This window comes from Phycodurus eques, chromosome 3 (assembly GCF_024500275.1).
Source record: "Phycodurus eques isolate BA_2022a chromosome 3, UOR_Pequ_1.1, whole genome shotgun sequence".
NCBI lineage: Eukaryota > Metazoa > Chordata > Actinopteri > Syngnathiformes > Syngnathidae > Phycodurus > Phycodurus eques.
Window position 1 is genome coordinate 27,819,580 of NC_084527.1, and position 13,618 is coordinate 27,833,197.

The 13,618-nt window shown below is 39.2% G+C and overlaps 2 protein-coding genes across 5 annotated transcripts in view; one reads left to right on the forward strand and one right to left on the reverse strand.

Moving 5' to 3' along the window:
* arvcfb (ARVCF delta catenin family member b) overlaps positions 1–3,460 on the reverse strand; it is a 260,772-nt gene extending 257,312 nt beyond the window's left edge. For 3 of the 4 annotated variants that reach the window (XM_061672973.1, XM_061672974.1, XM_061672971.1), the window contains exon 1: positions 3,377–3,408. The gene's annotated coding sequence lies outside the window, so the exon portion shown is untranslated. Of the gene's footprint in view, positions 1–3,376 lie in introns of all 4 variants that reach the window. The other variant, XM_061672972.1, reaches the window with a different exon arrangement.
* Positions 3,461–4,459: 999 nt separating this feature from the next.
* Positions 4,460–13,618, forward strand: part of tango2 (transport and golgi organization 2 homolog (Drosophila)) — a 38,922-nt gene continuing 29,763 nt past the window's right edge. Inside the window, exons 1-2 of the mRNA XM_061672976.1 lie at positions 4,460–4,676; positions 5,237–5,356. Of these exons, the coding sequence (XP_061528960.1) occupies positions 5,304–5,356 (53 nt within the window). The 5' untranslated portion in view covers positions 4,460–4,676; positions 5,237–5,303. The remainder of the gene's footprint in view (positions 4,677–5,236; positions 5,357–13,618) is intronic.

A 13,618-nucleotide genomic window follows, 5' to 3' on the forward strand; every position in this document is an offset into this window, starting at 1 on the left:
ATATGAAATATCCATCCATCCATTTTCTGAGCCGCTCATCCTCACAAGGGTCGCGGGGGCGCTGGAGCCTATCCCAGCTATCATCGGGCAGGAGCCGGGGTACACCCTCAACTGGTTGCCAGCCAATCGCAGGGCACAGAATATGAAATACAACATATGTAAATCATAGAACTATCAACACAAGAAAGAAGAGATTGAAAACAATGTAAAATATCAACATTTAACCATAAGTTTTTTACAAATTAAATCACATAAATAAAAGCAGAAGGATCAAAAGCAATAAGAACAGACCAAGAGAGAATCAAAGGCAGTCTGATATAAAATATTTAACTAAATAAATACATTTACTGTAAATCCAACAGACAGGCTAATGAGGAATGTAGTTCTTGAGTTGCTTTTCAAAATATGAATATTCTGAGCAGCCCTGAGGTCGTTAGGAAAGCTATTCCTCAGTCGTCGGCTGTACTAACAGAAAGATGCCTCGCCGTGTGCTTTGGTTCTCATTTTACAAATTATTAAAAGGCCAGAATCATATGGCGAATAGAGGCACGATGATTCAGGCAGCCCAAGGCCATGCATTAAGACCATTTAAAAAAATAATAATAAAAGTATCTTAACTTCAAATTTATTCTGAAGTGTACAGGTAGCCGTTGCAGAGTCCGGGCTGCTGAATGCTTCTGTAATTGTAAATGTGGGTAAATTATTCTTTGGGGGACAGGGAAGCTCAGCATTACAGTCATCAGGCGTGCACATGTTCAAAATGGATGATTTAAGGCACAGGTGTCAAACCGTATACGGCCACCACCTCATTTTATGTGGCCCGCGAAAGCAAATCAAAATTGATCATTGTGTTCTGGTGTCATGCCATTGAAATATTTGCAAGCATTTTTTTGTTATCAATCCCCCTTTGAAAAGAAATGTAATAGTTGAACAACGTGTTTTTATAGGCTTCTGATTTCAAAACTGGTTATTCATCAATGTGTTGTGTATACTGTATGTAATTACTAGGCTTTACACGATCAGGATTTTTGGGTCCGATCACTGATCAGCGAGTTTAAAAAAAAAAAAAAAAAAAACGATAACCGATCACGCATCTGATTTTACTGTTTGACCAGTAAAATTATTGTTTCCTCCCACATGCCAAAAGCACGCATGGTAGGTTAAATCAAGACTCTAAATTGCCTGTAGGTGTGAACGTGAGTGTGAATGGTTGTTTGTTTATATGTGCCCTGCGATTGGCGGGCGACCAGTTCAGGGTGTACCCCGCCTCTCGCCCGAAGATAGCTGGGATAGGCACCGACACACCTTCGACCCTTGTGAGAATTAGCGGTACGGAAAATGGATGGATCAAACTATTTAGTTTGTTGAAACTGAAAAAGTAATCTCCAGTCCCAAATGCTGCACTTAAATCCAGGAGCACCAACTGGGGTGGTTTTAGTTTCCATACTGCCTGACAGGTCAATCATGACGAAGTACACTCAAGTGCAGTGGGGATGTAAAACCCACGCCGATTTTGGGTTTTGTTTTTATGAGCGATAACATCAGCAAAATGCCCAGTTGCGTCTGCAGTTGAGTAAATAACCATCCCAGACACTATTGGATAAAACTTCCACTCTGGTACATACTACATCATTATAAAATTATCATTTGGATCTGTTTTGCATAATGTGATGTATCCAAGAAAAATTGCCTGGATATGATTAATCGCTGAAATGTTCTTCCCTGACGTCCAACAGCTGTTAAGAATTTACTGAGGAAAAACTGAGAGGGGGGAAAAAAAAAAAAAAAAAAGAATGCATGTTATTCTTATTCAGTTTATGACGTACCATGAATGTTAATTCTGAAATATCATTGTCACGGTCCAAAAGAGGAAACTATGGAAAAAAAGTTCACAGTTGTGTGAGAAATGGTCTGTCATGTCATGTGAAGAGAATACCGCTTACATATCTTGAACTTGTACCATCTGCGCTTATGAATGCATTATGACAGCCACATACACGCACACACATGACGATGCTTGAAGTGTACAGTTCGAATGATGCTCAAATAAGGGAGTCATACCCTGATGGTGCCATGACTTGTCAGGGCATACTCGCATACGCACAAAGGATCTGACATTTACCAGCTTTTATTGTGCTACTCAAATATCAATGAGTAACTATAGTATGCCACAGAATTTTCTCAATAAATTTGCACATAAACAAAACCTAAAGATAGCCTCGAGTCCATTCAGTACCACGACAAAAATGACATTTTAACCTTAAGACAGGGTCAAGAGTAACAGAGGGCGAGGATGATGAAAAACAATTTTAACAAAATCCGCAGATTCTATTGGATTTCTGCCGTGGCTATTCACCTCGTCTGAGGTTCAGGAATATTTTAACAAGGCAAATTACAGTAATGCTTAGTCACATCTCTTATAAATTGAGGAAATATTCTCCCTAAAAAAAAAAAGATCAACCCCCTTCAATATGATCTTATTAATAACATGAATTGGCTTGTTTAAAAAAAAAAATGTTTAAATAAACTCTACAGCAAGCATCTACCTGAGAGTAACTTAACGTGGGTACTAATAATTACTTTTTTTTTGTTTGTTTGTTTGTTTAATTCCTTATTCTTATAATCATCAATAAACCCTGACAACTCACCATTTGTTCTGACTGACATACTATACAACAATTCAACGCAGGCTACAGCATCTGGGTGTTGACTGAGGCTCAAGAAGAACTGGTTGTCAATTAAGTGCTCAAGCACAATTAAGTTCATTGAATGCATGCATTCCTCCACTTGAAAGCTGGCTGTTTAAAAATAAAAAATAAAAAATGACGACAGTATGCAGATAACTTTATTTAGAGCATTCCCAAGACTTAGTCTTCGGTCGTTTGCGCATATTCGTCTGAATATGGCAGTACAAAAGAAAATTGAAAAAAAAGAAAGAAAGAAAACACCGACATAAGGTAATTAGAGGACGTTGCACCGTTAGGATCTCCATGGCAACTCCTTTAAACAGAAGAAGCGAAAACAATGTCATAGGAAAGGATGAGATGGCAACTCGCTCCAAACATTGAAACCATTACAGAAATGAGCCTACAAATAAATGTATTTTTAACGCAACTAATCGGGCAAAATAAAAAAAAAAAACAACAACAACAAAATGTCCTTCTTTGTTACATTAACGAGTAGGCATATGACAAAAAGCCGTACTACAGCTGATCAACGACGCATTATTGAATTGTCAATATAGTTCACAATTATTGCATTCGCAACACCCCCTCGTTATATTGAGTTGTAGTGAGGCGCAAGCTGCAACTTGGTGGTGCGAGCTCAAGAAGCACATGGATTTGCGCGACAATGCAATGTGCTACGTTGCTTTTACCTCAGTTTATCCAGTCCATCCTCCTTTTCGGACGCGATGAGAGCCTGCGAGATGATGAGCAGTAGTCCAGTGGTTGAATGAGCGTCTTTTTTTTTTTGGGGGGGGGGGGGTAGGGTGGGTAGGGGGGGGATGCAGTTTAGCTGCTTGCGGACCTTCTGTGTCAACCTCACTAATCTCAGATATTTGGTGCGTTCACTTGCCTTCGGTGTTCCGCAGTACTGGGGCGCACACACATTAAAAAAAACAAAAACAAAAAAAAAACACGACACTGTTCAACCACTGATTCAAAAGTTGCAATTAATGAGGGTAGAGCCCCGTTGTGTGAAAGGCAGCGCAGTCTCTATCCCGTCTCATCCAAAACAGACTTGTCGGATTTACTATACGGGGTCTACGCCCATCGCCACATAGCACAGTATTGGATAAATGTAAGATTGTAAAATATACTATATATTTATTTCTTTTTTTCTTCTTCATTTGGTAAAAAAATTACTCAATGCCATTGTAGAAAAACAACAATAAAATTGACACTTTTACCCCCTGGCAGCAGTGCTTTCATGATTTTCATTTTTTTCCTTTTATTTGAGGCCTCTATTCAATTTCTGGCCGGTGCCCAGCCAACAAAATCACCATCTTGTGTTTACTGTTGTATGATAGTTAACATATGCATAAATTTTTTTTTTTTTTAAATACATTAAAAAAAAATCCCAAAGTAAAAGGTCACCTGTGCTTGATAATATATATATATATATATATATATATATATATATATATATATATATATATATAGTGTGTGTGTGTGTGTGTGTGTGTGTGTGTCATGCTTCAAAAATGTGTAACAGGAATGTGATAGCTTCTGAAACCATCATACACGACTTCAAATGTAATTACACTGTACTGACTTTGTTTGGATAGTATCTCATTCTACCATTTCGTAATTCACAATTTCGCACACATTTTTTCCCAATAGCTGCTGTATAAATTTATTTTATTTTGGTAATGACAGGAATCGGAAATGCGTTATTTTTTTCACCTTAATGCCGTGGCTAAACTGGCCAAATCAGCGTCAACAGAGGACATTGAAAGAAGATACGCTCGTTTTATGTTCCGACATGTTAAAGACGGGCGAGATCTAGGACGTCAAACGAAACCGAGCCCGTCACACTCGACCCAGAGGGAGAGGGACGGAACAGTGAATAAATCGAGCTCCTCATTGGGAACGCTAAACTGTCACATGCGAGCAGTGGAGAAGCAGTATAAATATTACAATAACCACCCGAGCTGCTCGTGAAGATTACCACCTGTGAGTAACGATTTACGATACTTCTTTTGCAAAAAGGCACGACAGCTAAAGTTTGCTTTATTTTACTAAATCGCGTCCAGTAACAGACTCTAGTGTTGCTAATGATAGCTGGCGCTGTTGACCGTTCAAAAATTATAAAATAAAGCTATGAAAATATACGTGTAGCCTTGTATGTATTTGTACTGTGTGTGTTTAATATGTAGTCAACTGTATTTTTAGTGTAATGCTACTTTAATTGCCCGCGAAGAACGTTAAAACAATAAAACCTGTCTGTTTGTCGTGCTGGCTCTTGTTGCCATATTGTTCCACAGTTAAAAAACAAAACATACTGATAGTGGTTGGAGTTGAGCAGTTGAAATGAACGTGGTCATTTGTGTGCTCCGACAAGTCAATTCCTATCGACTAGGTTCACTATATTCCATGCAAGCAATTATATTGAAATGTTGCACGTTCAACACTTGATAAACTTTCATTCCGGTTCATTAACACACAGCCAAACCCTAAACCCAACCAGCCTGAACAAATGTTTGTTTCCTTTGGTGTTGTTTCCTTTCTGGCAGACATGACCAACTTTTGAAGACATATGTGGACTGTATAAAAGCCTGTCGCCAATCTCCCACAACATCCATGTGTATAATTTTTATTAAATTTGACCCCCGGCCTGCAAAAACTGCATACAGGTGATATTGCTTTTTTTTTGGTTTTTTTTTTTTAACTTGACATACCTATTACAATATCAAGGAAAAGACCATTTACACTCTGCTGCATATTTTTGTTGCACACCACAAAGAGAAGCAGACCACACACAGGCAGGCACGCAAGGAGAGATGGGGAAACGGTGGCCCCATTAGGCTATGCTAAGGTCATGGCCATCAGGGTACATCACAAAATTGGGATAAGTACACCTAATTATATTAAAACTAGTTATTCTGTTAACTCTTAAAATGCAAAAACTAACTTTGATTCCGATGTAAAGCAATGCCCAGTAGAACTAGAAATGATAGTTCCAAGTAAGCAGCGGTGGGGGGCACTTGACTTTGGTTAGGTGTTTATGAGACGCCACTTGACTTTGACTTAACAAGTCATGCTGTTTACATTTGACAATATGAACTTTCAGGAGAAACAAACAATCAGAGCTTGAAAATTTTTTTTACGTAGGTTATCTTATGTCGGTTTCCTGTTGACTTTCCAAGATATGGCAGATAATCATTTTGCTATGTGGAATAGCACTTTTCTTTTTTTCTGAAGTAGTTGGCTGGAGATGAATGCCTTTAAAGCTTGGTTCACACCAAGTTAAAAAATACGATATGTTCTAAATTAAATAGTTTTTACGGGAAATAAATTGAATCTTTATGTAATTATTGTTGAGCTGCAAGTTTTTGCTCACTTAACAAACTACTGTTTTATTTAGAAAAAATAAATTATTCTTTTTAATATTTATTTTAACTTAACACAATACACTTACTCATTTAGAAAATATTATATAATGTTGCTTAAAAATAAAAGATTGTGGTTAAATGAAAAAAGTGGTGGTTGTTGTTAAATACTCAGACATTTCAAAATAATAAATTTTAGAGCACTAAATGCAATACCATGAAACTGTTATTTATGCTCAAGGTTATCGCAATCTGACACCAGGAGTTAGCACTGGGTCATGGAACCTCTTAGCCAGTGTGGCTAAACCATGTAAATCTCTTCTAGCCACATTGCTGTAGTTAGCCGAGAAACCTAGTTTCGTGGTGGTTTATTTTAGTATGCAAGTTTGATGCCATCCAAAGATATGTAGCAAAGCTTCTTTACAACAGTGGTTACCAGGATTTGCCTGACCAATATGCAGTTACGGACATACGGGACTCAATTCCCGCCTGACTGGATGCGATATTTAGGCTACATGTATTTGACTGACATACACAAAAGATTTAATGAAAGTCTACAAGTCTCTTGAGACATGCAAATAAGTGTTAATCATTCAGTCATTGATTGGAAAATATTCAGATGATGAAGCGTATCTATACGTGACACGTGGAGTGTTTGCATATGTGGTAAGAGCAAAAATTTTTCAGGTACAATTCCCATTTGTAATTTATATCCAATAGTAGGCCTACTATAAAAGGTAAAATATGAGATGCAAGTTTTTAGCTAATGTGAGATTAATCTGTTGTTGCTTTTTGTGCCTAATATGAAAAATATAAACATTGAATAGGAACAATATGATCTCTGTATTATATTCCATAGGGATAATATGATATCAATATTATATTGTAAAACTAGTTAATATTAACTTATGCATCTTACTATTGTATAAAGTGCTGAAAGCAAACACAGTGGTTGTCAGTAGGTTCCACTTATCTCACTTAATGGAACCACGATCCAAAGGTTTTGATGAGGTTCAGGTTTTTTTTCGTATGTGGTAAAGCTCTTAGGCTGTAAGTACAGCCGATAACGCAGCACAACACTACCATTATTAATTAACAAAAGTAAATGTGAATAACCTGATGACTCCCGGTCGGCCATTAACTCAACAGTCACTTTTTCCCAACCAACACACACAATTTCATCCTCCCAAAATTCAAAGTTGTTTGCTGTTTTGCATGGCTTGGCATCTCAGAGGTTGGGATTGGTGCAGAAACCGACACAGTATTTGTGTGATCTTCCATTCTAGGTTCGCAATAATGGTCTTGAATTGCTAACGTATACTACCATGGCGCCACCGGCATTTCTAAACAATGCGTAACATTGGATGGACAAGCGATGTGATTCTTCCAAAACCAATCATATGCGTCACTGGCCTCTTGGAGAATTGTGGGATTGTTAAATTTACATACAAAATTTCTGGTTTGAAGCCAACTTTTATGCGAGTTTAGTTTTCCAGTGAACTTAAACTGGAGTGTCAATAAATGACTAAGCAAGCAACATTCACTCTTTGGGCCAATCCCAATTCTACCCCTTAGCCATTTCCCTTCGTCTTAGCCCTTGGTTTTGTGTGTGTATGAGAACAATGGGGTATTCCATTTCCTAGAGGAAGGGCTAAGACGAACGGGTGTATAGCCCTTGAAACCATGTGTGGTCGGGGAGCTCACTTGAAAGCGAGGGATATGGGACTTCGCCCCCGCTGTCAGGTAAAGAGCTTGCTTACAAGACGGTGGACAGACAAGGAAGTACATAAATGTAAGTGAGCATAATTATTGATAGTCATACTAATGACAGTCATGTTTTTAATCAATGTAAAGATAAGCCATTTTTTGAAATGTTGGTTAAACGACTTATTATGACGAGCTTGCGTATCGCTAGTCATTTCACTACAATGTACTACATTTTATGAACAATTAGAAATAATTATTAGACAGCTAAGTCACATTCAGAAGCTATGTAACTAATGTAGCGTCGCTAATGTCGCTTCTGAGTATACCGTGACGGTCTCATTCCATATAGTTAAGCAGTAGCCTCATCACTCATGTAATGCAGTATCTCTTCTGCGTGATGCCATTAGCTGTGATTCCTTGGGAATATCCTTGTCTGATATCGGGTTTACTAAACACACATGAGGTCAACGTAATAAATAACCGGACACCTTTTCCTCCATAGGGATGCAACAAGGCAACTGTCTTCTACAACAGCGACACAACACTCTTGAATGACAAGCCCAGTGCCAAAATGACAACGGAGCCAAAATGCAATTTCTAAAGTTCCTTTTTGAGGAAGTTGAACAGAAACGACGAGACTGAAGCAAAAAATATATACATTTTCAGCTTTCCACTTAAAATATATGTATAAATATATATTTCATTTTGTTTGTTCTTAACATTATATTATTTCTATTTCTATTTCATAAGTACGGCAATTTCTCGTGTATAATGCGCACCCATGTATAATACGGAATGAAAGTGCAGGCTACACCTTTTTCATAACTTCTAGGGGGCGGTGCCATATTGGAATGAAAGTGTACAGCTTTATCATAACCTCTAAGTGGCGGTGGCATATTTTAATGAAAGTGTACACCTTTCTCATAACCTCTAGGTGGCGGTGGCGTATTGGAATGGAAGTGTACAGCTTTTTCGTAACCTCTAGATGGCGGCATACATTTATAAAATGGGAAGGTTTTTTTCCCCTATACCTATGTATAATGCGCACATTGACTTGACTTTTTTTTTGGGGGGGGTAATGTGCAATATACACGAGAAATTACGGTACTTATGATTATGTGCCGGCACGGTGAGTGACTGGTTAGCACAGCTGCCTCACACTTCTGGGGACCGGGGTTCACATCCCGGCCCCACCTGTGTGGAGTTTGCATGTTCTCCCCGTGCCTAGATGGGTTTTCTCCAAGCACTGCGGTTAACTCCCACAACCCAAAAACATGCGTTGTAGGTTGATTGAAGACTCTAAATTGCCCGTAGGTGTGAATGTGAGTGCGAATGGTTGTCAGTTTCTATGTTCCTTGCGATTGGCTGGCGACCTGTTCAGGGTGTACCTCGCCTCCCGCTCGAAGATAGCTGGGATAGGCTCCAGCAGCCCCGCGACCCTAGTGAGGATAAGCGGTAAAGATAATGGATGGATGGATGGATGATCATACGTTCGATGCGTTTCTTATACATATTTAAAAACTTTCAAAGAAAAAATCTGCAATGTCTAAATGTAAATAATCACACTACTACCGTATCATATGGAAGTTTTCCCAAATGTCAGTAACTGTATGTTCTGTAAAGAAGTGTGTCTCTTTGATAATTGCATGCTTATGTTTTACCTCAGCGCTGCAAATTGTGAGATGCCGTACTGCTTTTCACTGTTCCTGTGACAGTGACAATAAAGTTCTTTTGTCTTCGATTCTGTTTGATATTTTCTTTTTTAGGTGTTTACAAATGTTTGGTTATGTGCTTTGTGATGGTTTTTGGTGGTGTTATGTGCCCACGTTAGGCCATAAAGTTAGTTTGTCAAAATATGTTCCATCCATCCATCCATTTTCTGAGCCGCTTCTCCTCCTTCTATAAAAATTGTTTTTTTATAGTAGATAAAGATGAAATAATGGAAATGTATGCACCCTGTCACGTGGTAGAAACATTGATTATAAACATTTTTAAAATACTAGAAACTTCACATTTAAATAAAAAAAGCAATTTATAATAATAGTAACATTCATCTGACACAAGACGGCATCTTACAAGTGTAAACAATTTCGCTTCTGTCAACAACACAGCCAGCAGGGTTGCGGGAGGGGTGACAATGTGTTGTCCCAATTTCTAGGGCCATTTACCCTTTCATCTTGGCCCTTCAAACGAAGGGCTAAGGGGAAGGGTTAAGACCAAGAGGAAGGGCTAAGGGGTAGAATTGGGATTGGCCCTTACTGCTTGCAACCCGTTGTTGTGATCATGTGGACTCTGCATGCTGTCCGGGCGCCGCTGGATAAAAGTGCTGGAGCGGAGCATGGAACCGACTGCTTCTATAAGAGTAGCAAAATTAGACATTTTAGATCCAGTCCGATCCTATACTCGTGTTTTTGCTGACAACGGACCGATTTCCAATCTCAAAGATTGGATCGGGACACCCCTAGATATGGGTCCACCCTTTGCAGCTATAACAGCTACAACTCTTGTGGGTTGGGTTTCAACAAGGTTTAGGAGTTTATGGAAATATTTGCCCATTCTTCCAGGAGCATATTTGTGAGGTCACACACTGATGTTGAACTAAGACGGATAGGCTAACAGGTGAGGTTAGACTGGAATCCCGGTGGACCATGATGACATTGTGATCTGCAGTAAAAGCAGGGAGCAGTTGGAGGAACAGTTAGAAAGATTGAGGCATGCACTGGAAAGCAGAGGAATGATTAGCTGAAGTAAGACAGGATATATGTGCATGAATGAGAGGAGGTTGTAGGGGGAAGAGTGAGGCTACAGGTAGAAGAGATAGTGAGGGTGGAGGACATTAAATACTTTGGGTCAACAGTCCAGAGCAATGGTGAGTGTGGTCAGGAAGTGAAGAAACAGGGCCAAGCAAGTTGGAACGGGTGGAGGAAGGTGTCAGGTGTGTTATGTGACAGAAGAGTCTCTGCTCGGATGAAGGGGAAAGTTTATAAGACAGTGGTGAGGCCAACCATGATGTACGGATTAGAGACAGTGGCACTGAAGAGAGAACAGAAAGCAGAGCTGGAGGTGGCTGAAATTAAGATGTTGAGGTTCACTCTAGGAGTAACCAACTTGGATACAATTAGAAATGAGCTCATCAGAGGGGCAGCCAAGTTTAGATGTTTTAGAGACAAAGTTAGAGAAAGCAGACTTCGATGATTCGGACACATCCAGAGGAAAGAGAGGGAATATATTGGTAGAAGGGTGCTGAGGATGGAGCTGCAAGGGAAGAGAACTAGAGGAAGACCAAAGAGAAGGTTGATGGATGTCGTGAGGGAAGACATGAGAGTAGTTGGTGTTAGAGAAGATAGTGCAGGAGATAGGCTTACATTGAAAAGGATGACACGCTGTGGCGACCCCTAACAGGACAAGCCGAAAGGAAAAGAAGAAGACACACTGATGTTGAATGAGAAGGTCTGGCTCACTGTCCACTCAAAATAAACTCAAAGGTGTTCTATCGGGTTGAGGGCAGGACCCTGTGCAGGCTAGTCAACTTCATCCATACCAAATTCTTGATAGACCTTGCATTGTGCACAGGCTCTAAGACATGTTGGAACAGGAAGTGGTAATCCACTTTGACTATCCAAAATCTCTTGGTATGCTGAGGCATTCAGAGTTCCTTCCACTGGAGATCAGGGGCTAGAACTTTGGACATTTCCAACTTTGTGGGAACAGTTTAGAGATTCCTGTTCCAACATGACTGTGCATCAATGCACAAAACAAGATTCATAAAGACATGGATCAGAGAGTTTGATGTGGATGAATTTGACTGGCCTGCACAATCCTGACCTTAATCCGTTACAACACTTTTAGAGCGATGACTTGAAAACCAGGCTTTCTCGTCCAACATCAATGTGTAACCTCACAAATGCGCTTCTGGAAAAATGGTCTTAAATTCCCATAAACACACTCCTAAACCTTGTGTAGCCTTTCCAGAAGAGTTTAAGATGTTTTAAAGTGGTGCGATAAAGTGTTTGCCCCCTTCTTAATTGTATTTTTTTGCATGTTTGTGTTCATGACTCCACCACAAGAAAGAGACTAGGCAAAAATAGCCTGCATGACAGAGTTGCAAGACGAAAACCACTTCTGAGCAAAAAGAACATTTAAGACTTGTCTCAATTTTGCCAGAAGACATCTTGATGATCCCAAAGACTTTTGGGGAAGTACTCTGTGGTCTGACAAGGCAAACGTTGAACCTTTTAGAAGGTCTGTGTCCCATTACATCTGGCGTGAAAGTAACACCACATTTCAGAAAAAGGACATCATACCAACAGTAAAATATGGTGGTGGTAGTGTGATGGTCTGGGGCTGTTTTGCTGCTTCAGGACCTAGAAGACTTGCTGTGATAAATGGAACCATGAATTCTGCTTTCTATCAAAAAATCATGAAGGAGAATGTCCGGGCATTTCGTGACCTCAAGCTGAAACAAACTTGGGTTTTATTTATTTATTGTTGTTACTGCTAACACACACATCCACACACACACATACTCGTGGAAAAAAATATTAGTCTTCCCTTGTTCAGTTTCCTGTTCATTTTTAATCCCTGGTATAACTAAAGGTACATTTGTTTGGAAAAATAAAATGATGACAACCAAAATAGCTCATAAAAGTTTGCTTTAAGATCTGATATCTAGCTATTTTCCATGGTTTTCTTGGTAGTAACCATAATCACTGACTGTGAATACAAGTTACAAGTTAAGCTTTAACATGTATAATAGAAAAAGGTATTATGGTATCAAATGTTTGTCATGTTCCTCAGGTAATATACCTTCAGTGGCACGACGCATTAATATGAACAAGAAATTGAAGAAAGAAGAAACAAGGGTGGTCTAATATTTTCTTTTTCATGACTGTATATACTTTTCACACAATATACACTCACAGGCCACTTCATTAGGTACACATGCATACCGGTAGTCTGATTTGATATTGAATCAAGAGTAAATGTGAGCCTGAACAGGACATTCTTTTCAAAATGGAAGGCTAGATAGATGGCTGATGTTTTCAGTGGTGTTGAACTCCTAACTGTTGAATAGCACACCTCAATCTTACATTTCACCCGTTTACAACCCCAATTCCAATGAAGTTGGGACATTGTGTTAAACATAAATAAAAACAGAATACAATTATTTGCAAATCATGTTCAACCTATATTTAATTGAATACACTACAAAGACAAGCTATCTAATGTTCAAACTGATCAACTATAATGTCTTCAGCAAATAATCATTAACTTAAAATTTTATGGCTGCAACACATTCCAAAAAAGCTGGGACAGTGTCATGTTTACCACTGTGTTACATCACCTTTTCTTTTAACAACATTCAATAAACGTTTGGGAACTGAGGACAATAATTGTTGAAGCTTTGAAGGTGGAATTATTTCCCATTCTTGCTTGATGTACAGCTTCAGCTGTTCAACAGTCCGGGTCTCCGTTGTCGTATTTTATGCTTCATAATGCGCCACACATTTTCAATGGGAGACAGGTCGGGACTGCAGGCAAGCCTGTCTAGTACCTGCACTCTTTTAGTACAAAGCCACGCTGTTGTAACACGTGCAGAATGTGGTTTGGCATTGTCTTGCTGAAACAAGCAGGTGCGTTCATTAAAAGACGTTGCTTGGATGGCAGCATATGTTTCTCCAAAACCTGTATGTACCTTTTAGCATTAATGGTGCCTTCACAGATGTGTAAGTTACCCATGCCATTGGCACTAACACAGGCCCATACCATCACAAATGCTGGCTTTTGAACTTTGCGTCCATAACAGTCCAGATAGTTCTTTTCCTCTTTGGCCCAGAGGACACGACGTCCACAATTTCC